This window comes from Amaranthus tricolor, chromosome 13, assembly GCF_026212465.1.
Source record: "Amaranthus tricolor cultivar Red isolate AtriRed21 chromosome 13, ASM2621246v1, whole genome shotgun sequence".
Classification (NCBI taxonomy): domain Eukaryota; kingdom Viridiplantae; phylum Streptophyta; class Magnoliopsida; order Caryophyllales; family Amaranthaceae; genus Amaranthus; species Amaranthus tricolor.
The window spans coordinates 8,547,907-8,573,400 of NC_080059.1; the positions used below are offsets into that span (position 1 = coordinate 8,547,907).

At 32.9% G+C, this 25,494-nt stretch overlaps 2 protein-coding genes across 5 annotated transcripts; one reads left to right on the plus strand and one right to left on the minus strand.

The window, feature by feature from the left end:
• The first annotated feature begins 8,384 nt into the window (after positions 1–8,384).
• LOC130797472 (SWI/SNF complex component SNF12 homolog) lies at positions 8,385–15,996 on the plus strand. Of its 4 annotated transcripts, none has more exons than XM_057660060.1 (4): positions 8,385–8,532; positions 8,766–10,332; positions 15,255–15,360; positions 15,476–15,996. In XM_057660060.1, the coding sequence occupies exons 2-3, from the start codon at positions 9,035–9,037 to the stop codon at positions 15,325–15,327; spliced, it is 1,371 nt and encodes a 456-aa protein (XP_057516043.1). In that variant the 5' UTR covers positions 8,385–8,532; positions 8,766–9,034; the 3' UTR covers positions 15,328–15,360; positions 15,476–15,996. The 4 variants fall into 4 exon arrangements, with proteins under 4 accessions (XP_057516043.1, XP_057516044.1, XP_057516041.1 ...); XM_057660061.1 differs by having other exon boundaries at positions 8,982–10,332; XM_057660058.1 differs by having other exon boundaries at positions 15,255–15,996.
• A 341-nt stretch (positions 15,997–16,337) lies between these two features.
• Positions 16,338–24,257, minus strand: LOC130797470 (cytochrome P450 94B3-like). Its single transcript, XM_057660057.1, has 2 exons — positions 23,590–24,257; positions 16,338–18,448 (listed from the first exon to the last, which is right to left on the minus strand). Exons 1-2 carry the CDS (start codon positions 24,118–24,120, stop codon positions 17,426–17,428), a joined length of 1,554 nt encoding a protein of 517 aa, XP_057516040.1. The 5' UTR covers positions 24,121–24,257; the 3' UTR covers positions 16,338–17,425.
• Between the last annotated feature and the right edge of the window lie 1,237 nt (positions 24,258–25,494).

The following is a 25,494-nucleotide window of genomic DNA, read 5'->3' on the forward strand; positions in this document are numbered from 1 at the left end:
AGATATTGGTTATGTTGTCAGGATTTGGCCCGTCTAGAGTTAAAAATTTGAAAACTATAAGACAAATTATCAAAAAAATGAATAAAATAGTATAAGTTTTAACTTTATTTTAAAAGTAAGCGTGAAAATCTCAAACTTGTGGTTTAAGGTTGTTCGCAGTTAGTAACTATAAACAGGTCAAAAACAACAAAATAGTTGTAACTGCGAACAACACTTTGACTTTTTTTGACTTGTTCGCAGTTACTAACTGCAAACAAAATGCTTCACAAATACGCTGATTAGCTTCCTTCCTTCCCATTTTCCCCAATTATCAAAACCCTACCTTATTACTGGACATTCTCCGTTTAAAACCACTTTTAGTCTAGATTCAATCCATCAATTCTTGCATTCCTCTTTCAATTTGACACTTCAAAAATAGTCTGGGATACTCTAGCTTGTACAAAGGTAAACTTTTATGCATTTTTTTAGTATATATATAGTTTTATAGGGTTTTAGTGAAATTTGGTTATTTTCTCAAATGTAGGTTACTAGTTCTTAAGTCAAGACTCTTCTTAATCATCCATAACTATTCAAGGTAATGTTTAATTGTTTTCATAGCTTTATGTTGTTTTTTGAAGTATTGTTGTTGATGAGCATATTGAATTAGATGTACATTATATATTATTAGACATGTTGATGTTGGTATTAGAAATATCATTTATGAACTTATAAATTGATTTGTTATTTGGATTTTATGTGCATTATATATGCATGAACTTAGTTACATTATGGACTTTATTAATTTGTAGACCAAAAAAGATTATAATCAAATGAATATAATGTACTTGTTTAAGTATGAAGTTGATGATGATGTTGATTTTGTTTGTATTAATGTAGAAAATGACATCATTTTGCGTCACTATAGTATGTTTTTTGAATGGTTGTATTCAAGAAAGTAGTGGCAAAGTTCATTATGTTGGGGGAAGACGTAAGTTTGTTTCATGCAACTCGAACATGGATTTGAACCAGTTTAAACGTTTTATATGTTCTAAGATTTGATTGGGCCCCACTAGAAGTACCGTAAATATAAGCTTTAAATATGACATGAGTAGAGAATTGCTAGTCTTTCCTGTTGAGGATGATGAGGCTATAGATGCTATGTGGGAGTATTCAAAGTCCACCAAAATTCCCTCCTTAGAGTTATACGTAGAAGAAGTACCCTTAGGGAATGTAGTTGCTTCTAATCTTACTCCTACCCCTATGCCTATATCAACTCAGGAAATTGTTAATCCTTTTGTTCCTTCCGCATCTTATACTTTTTCTCAACCTCCTACCAATCAAGTTCCAATTGATTCAATGGTTAACTTAGGAGAAAGTGATGAGATGGGACCTTGGGATGATGGAAATGGGAGTAATGAGCTCATTGATGATCCTTTTGAGGATGATGTGGATGTCGATGAGGATGCGCTAGCAAATGACATGACCCTAGGCAACATTCTTACAATCATTCCTCCTACACCTTATGCCCTATGTCCACCTCTAGACGAGTATGAGGAGGACAACTCTTGGAGGACTTAGGCATGTGATACCACTTACACCAAAGAAGGAGAGTTGGAGAAGGGTATGATGTTTGCTAGTAAGGAAGCGTTGTTGGAAGCTATCAGAGTGTATCATATTCGTAGAAATGTGGAGTATAGAACGGAGACCTAAACCAAACTGTCCTTACCTTGAAGTGCAAGCGGGGTTGTTCGTGGAGACTTAGGGCTGCGTTCGATTCATATTTATCTTGTTGGCGTATTGTTACATATAAGGGTAAGCATGGGTCTTGTGTTTTGGGTAGGGACACTGTTTCGGCTGGACACATTCACTTGACATCTTCTGTCATTAACAATGTCATTAGAAATTGTATTGCTAAAGACTCATCCATTAAGGTATCTGTCATACGGCAGATGGTTAAAGATCGTTTTGGTGTGGATGTGAATTATAAGCGAGTGTGGTGTGCTAAGCAACAAGCCTTGTTGTCCATATACGGGACTTGGGAAGGTCCTTACTCACTTCTTCCACGCTTTTTAGAAGCTTTGTAACATTCCAACCCAGGCTTAGTACTTGAGTGGTTTTTGAAGGAGGACAATGACACGGGTGTATAAGTGCGACCTAATATTAGGAACTTCCAACGTGTCTTTTGGGCCTTTAAACCTTGCATTGAAGGCTTCAATCATTGTAAACCTCTTATCGCCTTTGACGGCACACACTTGTATGGTAAGTATCGTTATACCTTATTGACTGCCATTGCCCAAAATGGTGATAAAGGAATCTTTCTATTTCGAGGTACGCCAAGGCGTTCCTATATTTGATAGGAGTTGTCTTGTTTGCCGATAAAAATAGCAACCAACTACAGCTCCTATACTTGACTTTACTAAACGACCCCTGGAAGCGCATCGCCGAGTATCGCTGGGACTCCGTAGTCCTAGGATACTTGTACAGGAGGCTATGTGGTGCTGCCCATAAGAACGTCAAGGAGATTGCAGGGCCACTAGTCATATTACAGGTAATAATAATAATATTTAATTCTAATATGCATTTGGTGAATTACATACTAATTACATTTGCAATCTTCACCTGCGGGTGTGGGAGCATATTCTTATCGGCTAACCTTATAGAACCGTTGGTCGTGGTGATGCTGCTCCTCCGCAACAACACCTACCAGATGCTACATATGGTTCAAGGTGAAATTTTGCACGCCGGACGCGCAAGCACACCGGGACCGGTCTCGGATTCTACCGAGATCAGTTAGACCTGCTGCGACCCAACCAGGTAAATATTTCAGTACTCATTAACATTACTGCAATTTAATTAACACATCATTTACATTTTCATAACATGTATTTAGTTTTTGTGGGACTCGTACCCTGCAGAAGCCTACGCAGCTGCTCCCGTGCACTCAGGGATTCAATCAGGTGCGTGTAGGGCTTCTGTGCCACTCATATGCTTCGACATTGTCGAAGTACATCTACCAGACCGCGTACTGCGCCAATATGGGTTGGTACAGGGCATCCCACCGCCTTGCAACACTGAACCCGAGCTGTACCTAATTTCGCTCAAGAATCAGGGTACGGCGAATTGGATGGAGATCAACTGGCGCCACATCGCTCGTTGGGATCGTAGACTTGAGCTGCTGGCCCAAGGTGTGCCGATCGATGTTCATGGCGCACCTACTACACCGGACTACACCACGTGGCATCATCGCAACATCACATTATGCACCTGTTGCGCCTACGATGACCTAATTTGTAAGTCTTCATTTGCATTTAAATGATTAAGTTGCCAATTATATAATATAATATTACATAAACTAAATATTAATTGCAGGCACAAGGTGCGGCAGCAGTGATGCGGTACAACCATGAGGAGCCGGTGAGGGAGATTGCTCAAGGCATGCTCGTTGGCACGCAATTCCAACACTTCATACCGGAAGTCGCTGTAGAGTCCTCACCGGCTACCGCCCACACGCCCGTCTCATTTCCTGCTTATGACTATCATTTGGAGGAGATGGACCTTTCATACCCCGTTGACGTTGCGGGGACCTCGCAGGCTGGGCCATCACAGTACCAGTCCCCTCCACTGCCAGAGCGACACCCAAAAGCCTCTTACTACCGTAGGAGGCGTAGGAGACCAGCTCAGTTGGATAGGGTAGATGAGGGTCATGAGCGTAAGCGTTTCATTTTTGTGTATTTGGATTGAGTATGTATATATATATATATATACACACACACACACACACACACACACACACACATATATATATATATATATATATATATATATATATATATATATATATATATATATATATATATGTATATATATATATATATGTTTATTTAGTTGTATATTTCTAACATTTGTATATATTTAGTTGTATATATATGTTTGTTTACTTTATTATATCCTCCAAGCTTTGACTTACGAATGTTCGGAGTTTTGGCGATAAATCATTCCGCCTGAAACATACAATGTCTTGTAATTACTTATTCTAATGTCTCTAATGCAAATACAACAAATAACAACTCAATAATTAGAAAAAAAAATTAAGTAAAGTAGCTGTTCGCAGTTAATAACTGCGAACAGTCTTAAATCTCAGGTTTGGGAATTTCACACTTACTTTTGGAATAAAGTTGAAACTTATACTATTTTGTTCATTTTTTGATAATTTGTCTTATACATTTCAAATTTTCTCTAGAGTTTAGTGTTTGACTTGACACTTAAAGATTGAAATAAATAAGTAATTTAGCAAAAAAAAAAAGAGCTTTCGATAAATTTAATTTCAAAAATAAGTATCTTCATGTCCAAGTCTAAGGTTAGGTATGTTCGCAGTTACTAACAGCGAAAAAAAATTGGTCAAAAAAGTCAAAAATTGTTTGTTCGCAGTTAATAATTGCGAACAAAAGGGAGACAATGTCGTAAATTTAGAAAGGACAAAAAAACGGAAATCATGTTTATCGCTTTATAGCTATTGCATCTTCTTAGTCTTAGTGAGTTAAGTTCGAGGACGAACTCCATTCTAAGTTGGATAGATTCATAAGATTTCAGGAATAATACTAAGTTTTAACGATGCTAAGCCTTAAAATTTTGGTTAGTTCGCATAGTTAGTACGAGTAAGATAGATTCTTACAATGCATAAAGTATGAGAAATTGGGTGACATAACTTTACGATGTATGTTAGCTAGATATTTGAATATATGCTTGAGACTTAGTTTAACTTCGAGGACGAAGTTCATTTCAAGTTGGGTAGAATGTAACATTTGGGAAATTAATATTTTAAGACGAGTAAGTTTAAGAGAATTATTTATGCGAGAACGATTTTAAATACACATGACATAAAGTATTCTTAATTTAATTTTTCTCTTCTTTTCCTTTCTTTTAATTTGTTTAAATATATATATATATATATATATATATATATATATATATATATATATATATATATATATATATATATTTATATATATATAATAAAATAAAAACCCAAAAATCCCTTTCTTTTTTTCCTTACTCGTATAAACTCAAGGAATCAGGCACCCATTCCTTGTCCCTTTCTCACGTCGACAACCCAGAGAAAACAAGCCAAGAGCACCTTCCCTTTACAACATTCCTCTTTGAATCTTCAAACCCCTATTTCCCTAAATTTCTACGAAGAAAACGTCAATGGCTGCGAGGGCATGACTGTTCTTCTTCCCTCTGATCTTCGAAGGACTTGCGTGTGAAATCAGTAAGTCCTTATTCTTCCCTTCGTGATTTTCAAAGTAGATTATCTATACTTCTACATTCTTGATTGTTTTGTGTAAATTATAACTAATTGATCTTTCTTGCTCATTTCCTTCTGAATTCGAACCACAATGAGTATAGAATCATCTGAAAATTTCCCTTCCTTGACCTTGAATTCTGCCGATTTGGGAAAGGAATCAGTGAGTTTTGGTCCTGTTGATTAAACATCAATTTCAAGCCAAAAACAAGCATTGAATCTATTCTTTCTCATTTCTTGTTTTTGCTAACAGAAGGTAATCCTTCTTGATCTCTTCTTTTGCTTTTCCTTAATAGTCATGCTCTTATTCATATAGAGGTTAGTTTCATTGGCATACTTTTACTTGCTTAATCCTTAATCATGTATTAAGCCCTAATATTGATGAATCTTGGAATTTATATAAATTAATTAGATGAGTTCTTAATTGAGAAATTTATGGAAACCTCAAGTATAATTATATGTGTGTGTTTACTTTAAATTAAATGAATCTAGTGATGATTGATATGTGATATTAATAGATTGTGATTGAGGAGTTTTGGGGAAGAATTCTAAAATCAAATGTAATTTGGGTTTTATGATGTATAAATGGTAGATTGTGGAATATTGAAACAATTTTTTGGAATTATTAATTAGTATGAAATTTATGAAAATTAGAATATCGATAGGATGATTGGATGTAGAAGATTATGGAAACTTGATGTTCTTGAATATTAGGAGATTCTTGTGAAATTACTAATGGTGGATAAATCTTGTTGTTGTTATTAATCGAATAGTTGGGTAAATGTAAGTGTTGGATATGACCTTGATTATATACGATTGGTTGTTCTTGAGAGTATCTAGGGTTTGTGTGGAAAATATTAGTTGAATGGATAAATTAGCTGTGCTCTTCTTTTTGGATAGTTTGTTATTCTTGATTGATTTCTTGGTTTTGAGTCTAGACGAACATAGAAGTGTTTGAATTGGAAATGCAAAGGGGATTGTGGAGACGTATGATCTTTACAAGAATATAAGCTAGTTTTAAATAAGGTTATATATCTTCTTATGATTTTTAGGGGTTAGAGTTAAAACTTGCGCAATCTTTGAAATTAGAAATATTAGAATAGAAGATGGAACTAAGATGCGGTCTTAGGAGGAGATGCATGAGCTATATGAACCTAGTTTGTAGTATCAAACGCTTTGTTGTGATGTTATGTTTGTTATGCTTCAGGAGGCGACGTCATCGAGGAACCTTTCTAGTTGATAGCTGCGAATCGATCACGGCTCTTTGAAGCGTCTTGTTGGTGAGTAGTAGCAGTCCCTTAAAGGGTATGGCCAGACTACTTTTCGTGTAAAATAGCATTATCAAAATTCTTTTGAAATTGAAAATTTATTGAGACAAATGTTGTTGTGACTGCTTATGTTGATATTATGATATGGTCAATGGATCGGGCTTGCGAGCTGGTCATTGACGGAGTTGAGGAACATTGTTCTCTGCTTCCTGTTTTGAAGCGAATTGTCATTCAAATATTGAATAGCTTCACCCGAGAGCGACATAGCCTTAGAGCTATGGGGCAACTCTCAAACTAGACTCCCTGTGCGCACATAGATCTAGGAAACTGATGTTGCTTTAAACCTATGATTTGATTTACTGTGTTTTGTTGTTTTGGATTGTTACTTCTCATTCAGTTTAATCTGACCTTCTGTTGTTTCCATATTTTAGTTTGATTACAGATCGGAACTGGTCGGGCACGATGGGTTAGCGGTGTTGGATAGCGTTCCAAGGATGTATATTGAGCTGAGCATGTAGGAATTTGTAGATTTGTAATAGGATTTTGGATAAATGTATATTAGATTTGATAGTGTTGGTTATATTCGACTTGTAGAGAATTGTATGATTATCTTGTGTCTTAGTTAGATGTTTGTTTTGAGATTTAGCTGAGTTGGTCACGTTAAAGAGCTTGTGACCCCTTTGCTCAAGTTTTGGGAGTATGATTTCAGTTTCTTGGGAAATGAACCTCGTGATGACCCTGTTTACTCAGTCAATGGTAAGTCGGGTTGTTACACACATTTTATAGGTAGTCTCCCTATCTTCAGTCACTTGGGTTTCTAAGGTTAGAAGTGACTCTTAAAAAGTCCTAAACTCACCAATAAAATCAAGACAATAAAAATTCAAACAAACAAGATCTAATAGCAAATTTTGATAAAAATGACCAACTTGCACACAACACTCAATTATCCAAATGAGATTTGGCTTATAGGCTACTCTTCCTAAGCCAAAAGACAAAGGCATAAGCATGATCACAAATTAAGAATGAACATGAAGTGAAATTTAGCTTATACAGTACTCCCCTAAGACATTGACATGAAAACACGAATAATACTTCAGGTTAGACAATCAATCCAGGAGTGGTGGGAGAAATATTAAGCACTATTTCTAAGAAGACGTTGCACACTTGCACTTGCAGTTGAATTTTTTATTGACTTTTAGCTGAACAGTTAATAAATTATATGAAATTATAGTTGGTCAAACTAATTAATAACTCTAGTTAAATCTATGAAGAAATTACCCAGAATAATCAAATATTTTACTAATTTTCCTTTAATAATTCCGACTTTTGATTAAACATAAATATTTCGAACTACTCAGAATGTTTGCTAAGAATGCACAAAGCTAAACGCTTACGATAAGAGTCTTACCTATATAACAAGTTATTTTATATAAAAAATTAAAAAGTAAATACAAAATAAATTATAAAAAAATCAAAAAATAAAAATATATAAAAGAGAAATCAAGTGTGTTGATTTTATTTTATTTTTTTTGTAAACATTAATCTTAATTGTAAAATTTAAAATTTAATAATCTTTTGAAAATAATAATTATCTGAAATCAAGTGTGTTCATTTTATATTTTAACTTTTAATTTTTAATAATTTTAATTTTTTTATTTAATTTTTGTTTTTAGCAAATAACTTGCAAAAATAACTTTTTTTAAAAAAATTTATATTAATAATCCAACCTTTCACCATTTGCTATAAATAATTCTAACTATAAATTTATATTAATTAGATTATTAACATTAATTTTTCATTTTATAAATATATTTGTCAAACAAACCCAATAGGCCACTAGCCCACTACGCCATTACCAAGTGTTTGTGAAAAAACTGATGAGGTAGTCCAATCACAAGAACACCAGTTTTCTGGAACGAGGAGAACGCTACGAGGCAACTGTCAAAGTGGCAAGGGTTCATCTCAATCCTCAATTAATCGCAGGTAATCCATCTTCTCAGTACTCCTAAACCTAATTCCTTTATTTATATCCACATTCTCAGTACCCAATCCATGATCTTTTTTTTCTGTTACATTTATTTTACTGAAACTAAGTATACAAAATGCATGTTTATAGTTTTAAGAGATTTCTTGTCATTTATCATCCATTGCGGATAAATTAGGGTTTTGTTTGGTGTTGAATTTCGCAATTTATTCTGGGTTTCTGGATTTTATAGGATAAGATACATCTTTTATTGACGTGTTCAAGAAATTGTGGTGGGATTATACTTTAAGTGGCATTTAACAAGAATCGTATGAACCCAACTAGAAATTTAGTCGGGGCATAAATCCCTTTTGTCAATTCTGTGAACAATCAATTTCATACACACTTGGTAAATAACAATCAATTTCATACACACTTGGTGAATAATCAAACACTTGGCGTATCCCAGTTGCCGGGTAATTTCATCCTTCTGACCCTCAACCTCAAACTCAAGCTCGGTTAATGGCGCAATCCCAAGGCCAGTCTCATGGCCGTATAGGGCTGAATTCTGCCAATGTTTCTTCTCCTGTTGCTGCTACCCCTGCTCCTTCAAGTACCAAGAAGAGTCATGGCAAACAGTCTAGTAAGACTCAAAGTTCTTCTGGAACTGGTGGAGGTGTTCCGTTTAAGACGATGGAGCTTGCTCCGGCTGCTCGTAAGAAGAAAAGGAAAGCATCAGAGAAGAAATTGCCTGAAAAAATTGCAGCCCTTTTACCAGAAAGCACTCTTTACACACAATTGGTTGAGTTGGAAGCCAAGGTTGATGCTGCCCTTGCTAGAAAGAAAATGGACATTCAGGAGTCAGTTATGAAACCTCCTTGTGCTCAGAAAACACTGCGTATATATGTGTTCAATACTTTTGCCAATCAGCCGCTTAATTCTGAAAGTAAGTGTTCCGAAGCACCTACTTGGACACTTAAGATTATTGGAAAGATATTAGAAGACGCGGATGATTCAAGTTCTGGGACTATGGCCAATAGGTCAAGTTCATACCCAAAGTTCTCTTCTTTTTTCAAGAAAATTACAATTTACCTTGATCAGAATCTTTATCCTGATGATCATGTAATCATATGGGATAATTCTCGCTCTTCTGTGCTTCATGAAGGTTTTGAAGTTAAAAGGAAGGGGGATAAGGAATTTACAGCCATTATAAGGCTTGAAATGAATAATATCGTTGAGAAGTTTAAACTATCACCTGCTCTTTCTCAAGTTCTTGGACTTGAATTAGAAACTCGCGCAAGGATAATGACTGCATTGTGGCACTATGTGAAGGTTAAGAAGTTGCAAGACCCGAATGATCCTGCTATATTTTCCTGTGATTCACCTCTGCGGAAAGTGTTTGGAGAGGAAAAGATTAAGTTTTCTGTGGCTTCACAGAAGCTTGCTCATCATTTATCTCCTCTGCAACCTATACAGTTGGAGCATAGGATTAAGCTTTCTGGAAATAATCCAAGCGGAAATATGTGTTATGATGTTCTAGTTGATGTTCCCTTTCCTTTAGAGGAAGACATGTATGCTTTTCTGGAAAGGATGGGGAAGTACAGGGAAATAGATGATTATGACAATGCCATTGTTGGTGCTATAAAGAAGATCAAAGAGCATCATCAAAGAAGAACCTTTTTCCTGGGATTTAGTCAATCACCTGCAGATTTTATTAACACATTGATTGCTTCTCAAGACAGAGATTTGAAGGTAGTTGCTGGTGATGCTATTCGTGATGCTCAGCAGGAGCGTCGGAGTGTCTTTTTCAACCAACCATGGTAAGTTCCTTTTCTATATCTCTCTCGTGCTTGTAGCTATGAGATGTGCTTGATGCTTTTTTATTATTTAACCGAGTTTAATGTGTAGATCGTAGAATAATGTTTCCATTTTTGTTCTCTAATAAAATTAGTCTATTATGGTTATGAAATTTAAAGATACACCAGAGTTCTCCCATAAAAAACAAATAGAAGTATCAAACTTTTGTTGCAAAGTGGACAAAACAAGCAGTACCAATCTTTGAGAAAGACAAATTATGGATTTTTCCAAATGGCTTACATATATCTTGGGCACCAAGCATGCTTCTCTAATCACTCCTTGCAAAACAACCATTAATAATTTGCAATACATTTATCTTTAGGAGAGTTGGATAGGAGTGAAGGTCATCCCTAATATCACCCTCATGGGTTACCAAGATAGAAGGCAAAGTGGTATTTTTATTCAATATTCTAGGATGTTGTTTGTATTGTGGGCCCGAGTTACTTCTATTACCATTTAGGAATGGGCTTTGGAAATTAATTCTCCACCTTCAAGTATTATTGAAAATTTTTGTGATAATGTGGAAATGAAAGGGAAGTGGTAATAACTCATTTTAATGCATCACCAAAACTGTGTTTTGCGCTGTTGCAAATCAGAGGATAATGGTGAAGAGAAATATTACGAAAGAAGAATTGTCATTCTTGATTTAAAGATATAGTTCAATACTAATTAAAGTGTGTGAGAACTCTTCATAGATAGCTGCATATTCTTTTAGATGCTCTTTTAAATGATGCCAAAAGTTTCACTTCTTCATAGTCGACAATCCTTAAATCGTTGATGTGACCTCGAATTTGAGCCTCTGGGATTCAAGTCTTTCTTTGTTAAGGCTTTGATACCCATCAACTAGTAAACTTATTTATGAATTTGGTAACATAAGATAAAAATCACTTGACAAATCATATATAAACGATTAAATGATTTTGACTTTGTGATGGGAAACATCATGAGATGGTAAGGAGTGTGGAACTCCCTTTCTATTGCCCAAGATGGCGGATACAATTTCTAATTCCTCGTATTGCCCATGTTTGAACAATCCTAATTTTAAACCTACTTGGTAGCCACCACTGCACACCTTTGTCATAGAACGGATTTGAGGCCATTACAAGCTTATGGGACTTTGTGCTGCATTGGTTATATGGGCAACTAATGTCGGGTTTATAGAGTAAATGGGCTCTCATACCTATTAGACTAGTCTTTTGGGTGATTTCTCTTGTTTATTATATAACAATGGTATCAAAGCCGACTCATAGTGGTGGTCTACGGAATGGTGACCTGGGCTAAGCCAGTCGTGACCAACTTAACCATGACCAACGAGAATCCAACTCGAAGTGGTGGCTTGGGTTAAGCCACCCATGACCAACAAGGACGTTGGAACTTATGGGGGTTCAAATGTCATGGAATGGATTTGAGACCATTACAAGGTTATGGGACTTTATACTACATCGGTATACAATTAATGTGGGGTGCATAGAGTAAATGAGCTCTCTCACCTGCTAGACTAGTCTTTTGGGTGAGTTCTCTTGTTTATTCTATAAAAAACCTTCTCATACCCTCCCTTATTTGCTTGTAGTTTATCATGAGTTTGACACATTTAGAGGAATTGTTTTTAATTTGTTGCTCGAGAATAAGACATAAAAACAAGTGGATAGAAGGAATATGTGGATGAGATTAAAAGAGAGAATAAGTTTGGGAATTAGGTTAAAAGAGAGAATGTGAGACCATAACCTAAAGTAGAAATAGCTCAAAGTCGAAGGAAGGACCAAAATGAAAAGTGTCTCAGATTCATGGGATGAAGCAATTAATTTTTTAAAACAGCTTAAGTGCTTGTCTTGTTGAATTGGCTAAAAGAACTTGGTGCATAAAGTTAGTCCATAAATACCATAAAATAGATGACTACGTCTATATTATGTTTGACACATTATTCTCCAGTCAAATCCTTGCAAGTGACATCAGTTGCTTAAGTGTCACAGTCTTATCTTCTTATAAATCTTCCATCAACTTGATGTCACTACTACATGCATGTAATTAAATAAAATAATTATTAGAAGTAAACCTTGTCCTTGTTATGTAAAATGATTAAGCACAATATCACATGTCAAGTAACATTGACTAAAAGTAAATTTTAAATTTGATATTTGTACTTCTCCCACATAACATTTTCTAGTTTTTGTATTTTGTATATAAGAATGAGGTGGTAAAAGCCAATTCGATTTTCATTTCATCCCCACAAATACAAAATGATGTTTTTTGTGCGGTATTTTAAGTTAGAGAACATGTGTCAATATCATTATAAACGTTTGGCTCACAATTTTCTCGACTTTATCCTAATCTTTATCAAGTAGGAGTTGCTTATACAAATTTTCACTAGTTCAAGGCATCAAATACTACTAATAAACATCTATAAGTATCTCATAACTTGAATTTCACATAGTTGTGCAATAGACTGTTTTGTACATGCAGGAATTGTTAAAAAGTTTTACTAGCTTTTCATCCAACTATACTTTCAATTACAATGGTTCTTCAGTCACATTTTTTGATACTTTTTTTGAGGGAGAAGTAACGTTTAATACTTGAACATTAACATTAAGTATGTGAGCTCACCAACGCATATTAAGAAAACATATATGCTGCATAAGTGAGCCATAGAACAATTAGCAAATATAAAAAGTAAATAGCAACTGTAAAATCCACTATAGCATACTATTAAATGCTATAACAGATGATTTAAGATCATTTTTTCTATAGTGGATGCATTAATTAAGTATTCAACAAGATGCCTTCGTTCTCTTTTCTTTCTCACTCTTGTGGGACATACAAAAGCCTATCATATTATTTGATTTGCCTAAACTCAAGTAAATGGAACAAAGAAAAAGAATAAAGGAAACAATATGAGCTTAGTATTTGACTTTAGAGTTTCCATCCGTTGTCTTTGAATTTATGTATCACTTTCTTTGGTTGCTACTTGCTAGAGCTCTACATGTCACTAATTAAGAATTAAGATGGTTCCACTCTTAGCTTTCCTCACAAGTGAACACATGCTCCATTTTTGGGCCTGACATCTTTTTATGATGTATTGGTTGCATTGCAACAAGGATTACTTGAATATCTATTTTATTTGAAGGGAGTTTAAGGACATGGGAAATTTTTTCAAGAATGTTTCAAATTGGTGAATTAGTTGACATGAATGTACAATCATTTAATGTATATAATAGAAGTGAATTGGTACATACATGCGACTAACTTTTTAATCAATTCAATTCATAAATACATCTTCTTGCATTTGCTCCTTTTTAGGAGTAGTTTTTTGTGCTATGATTACAAGGTAAGGAAGCAGAACTAGTTTTGGTCCAAGAGCAAGTGATAGCAAGGGAAAATGATCTCAAGGGTCAATATTTTTTTCTCATGGAAGTTGACATGATAATAGAATTAAATATATTCACGGACACTAACATGGATTTCGGTGGTGTAGATCAATTATTTTATGATATGAACTAGGAATATGATATATTGAAGAAAGTATTGTCAACATTCTAGAATATTCTGAGATTGTTGATGATTTGAGAATTCTGATGAAACCTATGTTTATTTTGTTGGATGTAGCATGAGTTGAAGAGACTATTTACAAAATAAGTTATAGCAATCCAAGATGCACTTGATGAAGTTAAAATGATAGATTTCCTATTTCAAGTGTCGTTTAGTTCACTTCTAACTCATTATTGAAACAGGCCTCATTAAGTGCTTGAGGTTTCCAAGTCTTCTGTTATATAATAGCTCAGCAAGGATCTTAGGATTCTCTCATCAATATATTTGTTCTGGAATACTTTATTTGTAATTGCCCATGTATTTTTATACTTTAGATTTCTCCATTTAAATAAACATCACTTGCATACATGGTCTACTGTATTTTTGTAATGCCAAAAGTGCTATTGGAGCTTGGTCAAGTGCATACATGGTTCTGGGTGTGTATTTTGGTCATTAAGTGGTGCAGTTGTCAATTATTGTTAAAGTTTTCACGTTGTGAAACATATATTTCGGTGATATGGTTGGTGATAGTCAAGTGGGCAAAGATAATTTTATGTGACCAGATACCAATATAACGCAGAGGCTAGCGATTAGCTGTCACTAAGCTTTTCAACAAGTGGTTTTAAAAGCTGTCACTTAAAGTGTTTCAATATTTCGGAAAACTTAAAAGTGGTTTAACTTGATGGTTTTAATCCCCTTATAGTCATTAAGTGATATGTTTCTCAGCATGAAAGGTTTACATTTGACGTCATATCTTGTGTCCATGGTAGTAGTAACAGACTGATTATGACTTTTGAAAGGGAGACAAGTGCTTAGCTGTGAGCTTGTAGTTGATTAGTGAGGAGTAGCCCTAGTTAATTCTTCAATTCCTTGAGAATGTCATATTTTCACTGTTGTCTTTTAGTTGCTCCATATGCTTGTGGTGAGGATTACGTGGTAGTTGAGATATTTAGATTCATCTCCTTTTTATATTTCGTGAGATCTTGCTTTGAATGTACTTGCTATAAGCTGGTTCGTCTATTGGCGCTTGCAGTCCATATGGTAGAATGACTATGACAATGAATTTTTGTGAATTTGCAAGAAAGGTGTCATGCATTGATATTAACTCGAGAATTTTCTTACAAAATAACGTGTTCATCATCAATTATGCTAATTATGTAAAATGGATTATTAGCATTATATGAGTGATGGTTGATGGTTCCAAGTTCCAACATTTAAAAAATCTGCTGGTGGAGCGCATGTTATAATTTGAAAACACTTATATTCACGCAAGTCGGGATGTATTCTTTGTGTCAAATGAAACTTTTGTTTGATAACTTTCTAAAATTTGTTTGTTCTAATGGGTTGTGTGCATTTATTTAAGGGTCGAGGATGCTGTGTTGCGTTATCTGAATCGTAAATCTTCTAGTGGAAGTGATGCTGCAGGAGCTACATGATTGGGTTGCCAGAAGCCATTGATCACTAAATAGGTACACAGCTTTTGCCTGTAGTTCTTTTATAGTTGGAATTTTTTCCCGTACGATTTGTGCATCATTTAACTTGAGATGATTTTTATTGAAACTTACAAGCACCATATTTGAGCAGATGACATATATTATCGCATGCATAAACGTTGTGGGACTTTGAATGCCGTGTGCCATTGTAATCTGTAAAGAGTTGTAGGATTAATCATACTTCAAGCATGTTTAATGCTTTAATCTCTTGTTAGTTGTTACTAGTTCTGGTTTTGGCGGAGGTATAAAGTTTTAACAGGCAGCACCCTTTTTATGTGATATATTCTTGTTCAGGAACTTGGTTTTTCTAGTTTCTCATCTTGAAATATTATCTGTTTTTGTTATTTTTATTTTGGATTTCATGAATAATCTCCTTTTCTTTATTTATTTTTATCACTATATTTGCTGTTATCACTATACATTATTCTCATGTCTGAACCTTCTAAGGTGGCAAACTTTGTTACAACTACTTTAAGGTTTGTAAGCATTGTTACATGAAACGACATTCTGTTTGAGACGCGGAACGGGGACAAGGAACGCAATCTAGATTAACTCGGAAACTATTGGGTACGAGATACATTATGTGTAATAAAATATATTTGAAAAAAAAAATTAAATTAAAATGATTTTTTTTGCTTTAAGAAATTATTTTTAAGTGGAATGTTTTTGGTTTTCTAGGTTCCATCTCGTTTTTTTCTCCTTTCTTTCTTCTTTAATTTGTAAATAAGGGCCAAAATGTCTTTAAAAAAGATTTTCTACACCGGGACATCATCTTAAACGATTGGGTCGCATTTCGTGGTGATTGGAGACAGACGTTCTCGAAACATGCCGACGTTCCATGTAACTATGTTTGTAAGAGTGAATTATAGGCTTTCTTGTTACCATATCTGTCCACTGCTACCTGTAGTGTAGAATTGGCGCAGGAAGGTTTTTTTTTTTTTTTTTTTTTTTTTTTTTTTTTTTTATCATTATTGGTTATTTCTAATAGTTATATGTATACTCGCTCAAAGGAGCTTTAACCACATTGAACTATGAATCTTTTGCGTCATTGCAAATGCCAATATCAAATATTGAATCTTTTGCGTCTTGGAGCAAGTAAGATTTTTTTCATCTTTGGTTTGATTCTCATCTAGTGTTCTCCTTTCTTCTACCTACCTATAATAAAATTTAAAAATAAAAATAATGGTGCAATAGTGTCAAAATTATATGTGCAATTTCAATATTATTATTATTAGTATTGAAAAGCTTTTGTGGGTGTTTGGTAGTTTGTTTTTGTGTTGACTATTTGGTTGACTTTTATCTTTTAGATTGTTGGTTGGTCAAAAAGACAAATTTTTTTGAATGACTTCAGTTGACGTTTAAGTCAAAATGAAAAGGAAGCTTCAGTTATCTTTTTTGATTGGTTTTTTTTTCTTAGTTTATTTTTTTCCTTAATAAACAAGCAACATACAATATCTCTCTAAAAAATTTATACCTCCAACTAGATTAAAAACTAATAAAAACATTTAATGATTTAGCCAATCAAACAAGTCACTAGAAATTAGAGATTGGAGGTGAATTTATGTGTAGATTGTGACCAATACCTAAATTGTAGCATACATGTGAATGACCCTCCTTTCTTGGGAACGTGACCAATAACGCAACAAGTGGGGCCTGCATATGTGAGCATGTCTATTCATAAAACACCATAATAACCAAAATTGTGACCAAAAGATAATAATATTCAATATAGAGATAATCATATGCTTCCAAATGCCATTAACTAAGCTTTCACTAGATTTCAAAGCAACATAATCAAGGCCAAAAAGTCCCTCTTCTATTCAACTATGGACAAGGTTTATAGGAAGGGGTCAAAAGCCATGTTTTTAATAGACTTGAAAGTCCTCCCTGCTAGGGGGTACCCCTTAAGAATCCCCCTCTCCCCCAAACTTATAGGACACCACAAGGTAACTCCTTGCGGGTTATCGTAACGCGTTCACCTTCAAAACATCATGTTTCCGATTGTACTATAGATTTTAATTATGAACTCGACGTTTTGTCATTATTTTTTCGTGATTTCCTTCACCTTTACTTTTAGTCCTCCTGCCATATGAGCAGTCAAAAGTGGCACAAATACTGGAGTTTCTTTACTAACTGGCTCAAAATCGAACCGATTTAAGATAGAGGCCATGACATATTTCATTTGAATGAATGCCATTTCTTTCCCGAGACATACCCTAGGTCCGGCTTGAAAAATTGGGTACTCGTAAGGATTTACCATCTTCAATTTTCTTGTATCGTAGTTGTTATTTTCGGTTTCTGAAAAAGATTGTTCGTCATCCCGAGTTTCAAACCACCGGTCCGGGTTGAACTCATACCGATCCTCCCCCCAAATAGCCTTCATCCTCCCCATACCATATGGAAAGTATGTCACCCGATCCCCTTTCCCGACTCTAGTCCCATCAGGTAAAACATCATCCTTTACAGCGTGTTTTGAGTCCCAGGCTACCGGAGGATACAACCTCATGGCCTCGAATAAACAAGCATGCAAATATCTCATATTCTTCACATCCTCATACCCTAAAGGGCGAGACTCCGACTCTAGTCCACCTTCCAACTCCGATCTGATATTCTCTCGAGCAGGAGGGTCCACCGAAGATAACAGCCAACATAGCCATGTCATCGCAGCTGCAGTAGTATCCCGTCCAGCCATAATAAAACTGATCACCATATCTCTAGCCAGCTCGCCTTCATACCCTGCACGAAGAAACCGAGATAGCAAGTCTTGATTTTGTCCATCTTTCAAATCAGTGAGCGACTCTTGTTTAGTCGAGATGATGTTTTGGACAAGGCGGTGGAGTATGTTGATGGACTGCTTGAGTTTGTGCTCCGAGCCAATATTAAGGGCTCGTTTGAGCTTCCAAATGATGTACACTGGGCTAGTGGCTCGCCTAGCGGAGATTGCAGCAGCATTCTCGAACGCAGCAATGAGAGGTGGGATCGGAACCGATAGGTCTAGACAGTTGGGATCTATCCCTAAAGAGAGTTTGCAGATTGTATCATATGTGAATCTTTTTAGTACTTCCTGTTGACACAAAAAGTAGACAAATTAAATACTGTGGACAGACATAGACAACAGTTGAAGCTACTAAGAGGATATTTTAGAGAATGTTGTATATGTGTTGGCCCTGTTGGGTTCACATCATTTCAAATTTTTTTTTGGGTTTCTGTCCTATTAACTCGTTTTGTATGAATCCGTCTCACTGTGAGATGAGCTCATATAATTAGTTTATTTCTGTAATTGATCACTTTTACAAATTAGAAGTGATCATTTAACACACTAAGTATAGATGAGTCAGCCCGTAAAGATTATCTCACCATGAGACTGTCTCATTTAAGAATTTGTGATTAAGATAATATTGGGAAAATATCGGAGACAATTAAACTGTGTAGATAAAATTAAAAGAGAAAATAAGAGTAGATGTGTGAATATAAAGTGGTGGAAATGTTATCTGAAATAAAAATGTAACAAAATTAAAAAGACAAGTAAAAAAGGAAAGTGTTGAAATTTCTAAGAGGGAATATCTTTTGTTATCAACACAAGTTTTTGTCTATCACTCTGAATTTAACTTCATTTAAAACGTGACTGAAATATTTGCTCTCTCTTTTCTTTTGGGGTTGTCATTAAGAAAGAAAAACAAAATGGTCTATTGACATATGATTAGGTGGTATTGTGGTGCATTGTTTCATGGGTAATGGGCGAATGAGAGGGTGTAAAACAATTTGAGGCTCACTTTTATTTATTTTTGAACCACCACTAAACTCATGAATAAAAACACAAATCAGAGTTATTGTCGTGAGAGATTGTCTAATGGTGAGACGACATTGAACAAAGAATTTATATTCTTATATTATATATTAGATGAGCTATTTAAATCAGATATAAGATGTGTCTGTCGGTGAAACTATTTCATATAACAATCCGTATTTAAAGGATGCCTAGAGGCTCAATAAATAACCTTAATAAGGTAGGTCATGGGTTTGGTTCAACAAGACCCAACTCATTTAACTTGAGTGAATTCAGACTTAGATTTAAAATGAATCTAAAATTAGTCATAGGTCGAGTTTAGAGCGACTAGGTTGAGTCTTGGAGAGTTGGAGACCCATTTTATAGTTTTTTGATTATATTTGACTTGAATTCTACTCAAATCTATTGGATCTTAAAAATAAAAAGTAAACCCTTATTTTGGGGTATGGCAGTTCCAATAAGGTGTTAGACATATGGCCATCACAAATTTTGTGTGAGGTTGTCTAATAATGAGTGCATTTTATACATGGATCAAAAAATTAATTTTTTATATTACAATATTAATAATTGGCTCATATATTACGAAATTTATAGGGATCATTAAATTGTGCGGGTATAAACAAAAATGGATTAAAATGAGAAAATAAGTGGATAAAAATTTAAAAAAAGCGATGAAGATAATATCTAAAATAGAAATACTCAAAATTAAAAAAAGACTAAAATAAAATTTGACAAGGTCTTAAATAGTCATTCACCAGGTCTTTTAAGTTGTATCCACCTTTTTTCTTTTACGATTTAAAAACAATTATTGGAGTCAAACAAATTGAAAGTTTTATGTAATTAGACGAAAATAGGCAATACCATATTTCGGTATGAATTTCAAACAAAATATATAAAATATGAAGCAGATTCAATAAAGGTTACCGACTACTACTAAGCATTGAATTGAATTCATTATATTAACGTGTGGACTACCAAAACTTATTAATTATTAATTACTCTTTTCTCACGGGACTTATAAAAGTTGAATTTGTTTAGATGGTGGAGATTTTATTTATTGAATAATAAAGTTAATAGAGAAAAGTGGGTGTCATAAATATTAAAAAAATATATAAAGTAAAGTTGGTGGAAAAAAATATGGTGATCACAAACATTAAAGAATGTTAGAATAAAATTAGTTCAAAATATGCAAAGACCATACATATTATAAAAATGTTAAAATAAAATTTATTAAAAAACATGTGGAACTATAAACATCAAAAATATTAAAAATAAGGTGATTAAGGCTAATTATATCTAAAAATGTAATATAATTATAAATAAGACTGCCTAAAATAAAAATGCAAAATCATTTATTAATTAGTTATTTATTATTTTAATATGTAGGTGTCTAAAATAGGAAAAAAGAAACATAAATTTACTTTATGACCAAGTCTTTAGAATTCCCTAGACCCCAGTTGATACTAAATTAAATTATTCTATTTATTAATTTATTAATTTATTAATTTATTAATTTATTAATCTAATTATCCACTTAATCATCTTTCAATGTATCATCGTTGAAACTTGAAACTGTGGCTATAATCTAATCTTGAAGCCAGCATTCCTTTCTTGACGATCTCATACAAGTTTCTATACTAATAGTATGAATTTAAAACAACTTGCATTTTAAAACAAACAAATAAATAAATATATACTTAAATTAATGTTGAAAATTAAATGACTACAAAGTTTTTAGTTCATCTTAAAAAAATAATGTCCCATTCTATTACTTAATGACATTAAATGACTCCTATCTACGATCTATGTTCGATTTGGACTTTGAAAGAGTATATATATACAATTTTATCCTTATTGACAGTAACAACAATGTTTCTTTTGGGGGGGAATAATAGAGTAGACCGAGGATAGGATAGAGTTAGGTGAGAATAGAATTCAATGTTTGAGAATAATAATATTTTATTTTTTTCAACTGAGACAAAAATCCATTTTTAACAATAAAAATATTTTTTAATTGACCCTTCATATCAAATATTAACTTATACTAGCTTATTTTTTTGGGTGCTTCATTTGGTATCACAGTGTACGAACAAAAAGGTCAAAAGTTGTTAAAAAAAATTATTGTCAAGCATATTTCTATACCTAGTAAAATGGTGAACCCATGTCCCGCGTAAGCATATCCTCATTGTCAACTTATTGAGCAATGTTTGACAACAAAAGTAAAAAAAAAAGTAAAATCTTTATAACAAAAATGGATTTTTTTTTTATGGAAAAGAATTAAGTAGAAATAAATAAAGTTATTAAAAATACTAATAGATATTGATGTGGATCGAGTTAAGAAAAAATATTAATAGATTTTAATTTTACAATAGGAAAAAATTATAAGGTTAATTTTCATCAATTAGAAGTTAAGGAGCTTAATTTCTAGTAAATTTTAAGCTTTTGTTTCTTTCTTTAATTAAGATCAATATGGAATAGGTATGGCCTGTGCCATTGTTACATTATTGCATTTTTTTCATTTACTTATTAATTTATAAATTTATATATATATATATATATATATATATATATATATATATATATATATATATATATATATATATAATGGACCCCTGAATTATTATATATGCATAAAAAAAGTTCGAATCTTATCACTAGTTGAAAATTAAAATTTTTTGAAGCTTTGGACGTAGGCGCGATTTGCACTTGCTTAAGGTTGACCCTGACTCTTTTTAACCTAGTCAGTTGGATACATTTATCATTATTTTTCCTAATCAATTTGCTATATTCTATATTTAGAAATCATCTGAACTACTCTTCTTAATTCTCATTACTTTTTCTCTTTTTAATTTTATTTACACAATATAATGTAAATATTTTTATTTTATTCCTCAACAAACCAACTATCTCTCAGAAAAGAAATTTTACTATAATGTATTACAATAGCAAATTGATGGAACATAGGATTAACGATAAGTCGATAACTATAGAGGCAAAATTAGAGTCAACAACTTAATATCCGCACATATTAAAGTCTGGAGAAGAGGGTAGGGAACAGATCATATTCATGCCCCTCTAAAAAATAGATAAAAGAGAAATATGGGCAGTAATTATATTTACTAGTTTTTTTTTTTTTTTTTTTTTTTTTTTTTTTTTTTTTTTAACATATATGGTCAAAGATTCCTAATTTAAAATCATATTTCCCTATCAAGAAAGTATTTCAAACATATTCCATTTATTTTTCATAATTTTTATTAAAATCATATCCATAGAGTACAAAGAAAATTAATAATATTTAATCTCATATCATCTCTATACAGTGAATAATATTATTTTTTTAATGATAATTATTAGTTTTTTTGTTACAAAGTAGTTCAATACCAAAAAATGATCAAAAGGGTTAGCAAAAATTTTTGGTTTTGTCAAAAGCAGTAATCTTTCAACGAGATAAAATTTAATTCTTATAAATAATATTATTTAAAGTTATATAAATGGAAATTATAAAACAACGGTCGGCAATGGAAGACAATAAGTAGAGTGTTCGTTGAAGCATGTCACGCTAAATTATCTTATAATACTTTATTAAAGGAGGTTTTCCTTATTGAGTAGATCGTAATCTGATATAATATCTTACATCTGTTTATTTATATAAATAAATTATATTTATTTAATATAAAATCAAATTTTCTGACTAGGCAAGGGCAATAATTAAGTAGCCATGATCTAATGAGCAAGAAAATGTCAAAAACCATCCACATAAAATAATGATTTTATGAATATTATATAAACAAGATGAGCAAGTAGTAACATGCGATCACAAATCTTTATAATAGTTCATCTGTTTGAGTTTGCATTCTATGATTTAAAAAACTGTTATATGATTATATTATATGTTGTCAGCTCAAAATGATAACCGAATATTAAGGTCGTTCAAGGGAGTTGTTCGACATTGAATTATTTTATAAAATCAAAATATTGTCTAATTTACTTATTACAACTTTTCTGTTAACTAGTAAAAGTTCAAAAGTAATCTCTAATTTTTTTATTTGAATAATAATTTAAGTTTGACCCATTATCTAACCCACAATCAGAAATATGTCACTGGCATAGTGTAAAAATATGGTAACAATTAATAATGTGCTTGTCAAGAACCAACTCAACCAAAAACTTAAACTTATGGTTGTGACCCCTGGATATGCTATATATTCTAATAGCGATAATAGAAGTGATACGGTTTCATAACACTTAAACATCGATTGAAATCATAAGATATCCCTTGATACAGCCCAAAACACATTTTTTTAGACCTTTATAATGTTGAAAATATGAGTTCATTAATTTTGAATACCTTTACAAATAATCGAGGGTAATTAAAATATATATTAAAACAGTAGGTAGAATGAAGAGATTAAACAAACCTGTAAGTCAATAATATTGTTTTGTTTAGCAGCCAAATGAAGCAAAGGAATAAGTCTTCCATCAACTTCATCTTCCAAAGTCTTAACAACAAATTCTCTAAGAGATTTAGTTGTAAATTCATGACTTGCTAATTTTCTTTGAGAAGCCCATAATTCACCATCTACATTAAAAATACCATGTCCTAAAAGATCACCTAAAATTTCAGCTAAAGGTTGTCCTTTAGGGTAGTTTGGGAAATTTGTTTTAAGGATATATTCAACATTGTCAGGATTAGCTGTGACAATGACTTTTCGCGCTCCCAATCGTCGTACGATAATTGTGAGCGTGGCAGATTTAGATAATAATTCGGTGTACCAATCTAGGAGCCTTTTTCTATTTTTGTAGAAGGAAAATAGGCACCCTATTATAGGGTATGAAGGTGGGCCATAGGTTAAAGATGAGGATTTGGTGTAGAGAAAGGAGAAAAGAAAAGAGGAGAAGAAAATAAGGAAGGAAAAGAAAAAGAAGAGATCAAATAGGTAGAGAGACATTATGGTGTGTTTGGTTTATGGGTTTAGGGAGGAATGTGTAAAGTATGAGATGGGTGTCTTTATATAGGAGGGTGTCCTTTATATAGGAGGGTGAGGGGAAGGGAAGCTAGGGAAGGGAAAAGGTGGAAGGAATGTGTGGGAATGGGACAAGTTTAAATGAAATGTGAGTGGTTTGATTTTGATTGGTGGGATATATGAAGATGGAATTACCTCGTGAAACACCAAATAAAAGTACAATCTAACCTTTAACTTCTTTCACCTTTTTGTTTAGATACTAGGTCTAAGGTGAGGTTGCATTTTCATATGGTAACATGCAAGTTGTAAAATATGATTTTTGAGGTAGCAGTTTAAGTAGGGGTTTAGAGTTGATAAGGCTGATGTTAGAATTATATAACATATTTTGGAATATGTTAGAGTACATAACGTATCATTTTAAACTTTTAGTTGTGTTTGATTGTTGGTTTCTTGACATGTATTAGAAGCCGAAGTGTCACGGGTTTGAATTTCAATTATCCCTCAAATTTAAGTGGAAGATTTCGTAAAAGATATAATGAGGGCTTGTACTGCACAAAGGGCTCTCATGTAAGGGCTGAAAGGGCGTGTTAGAATATATAACATATTATGGGGTCTCAACTATCAGCTTGAACATTTGGTTAAATTGGTTTCTTAAGAGCTAAATCCAACTCTTAGAAAAATCATACCATTTGATAAAATAGTAGATTAAGTATCGTTTAGTATTGCAGAACGTCATAAATTGATAAGAAGTTTGAGGACTAAGAAGAGAAAAGCTTTTGATGGTAAGAAAATAATAATAATCCAATCCCATATGGTGCTCAATGCGATCTTTCAACCACAAAAGTTATCATTTTGAGGGCAAAATACTTTATTTTGGTACAATTAATGTAAATTTACATTTTTATTGAATTTTCAATTGATATTTATGTTATAATTTTTATAGAAAAATTTTATCAAAAATTGCCAAAAGTTGATTACCATTTCAAATAAAATTTCACATGCCTTATAAGACTTATAGTTGTTTTGAAATGGTTAAACTTCATAAAACTTTAACATGTGACACATGATGCTTAACAACCTCTTATCAAAATCATTAAAATATGAGTTTTGTGTCACTATTGTATCTCAAAGAAAATTTCAAAGATATCTCCACTTATTAACTTTTGATTAACTAATAATAATACTAACTTTTGATTAACTATAAATAATATTAACTTAGGGAGGTGTAAAAAATCCTAATATGTTAAAAATCAAACTATAGGAGATTATATGACAAAAAAATTTAGTAAATTAGTTAATAAACTAAAGTTAATATTATTCTAGGAAAAAAAGTCCCTAAGTTGATGTTATTCATGGTTA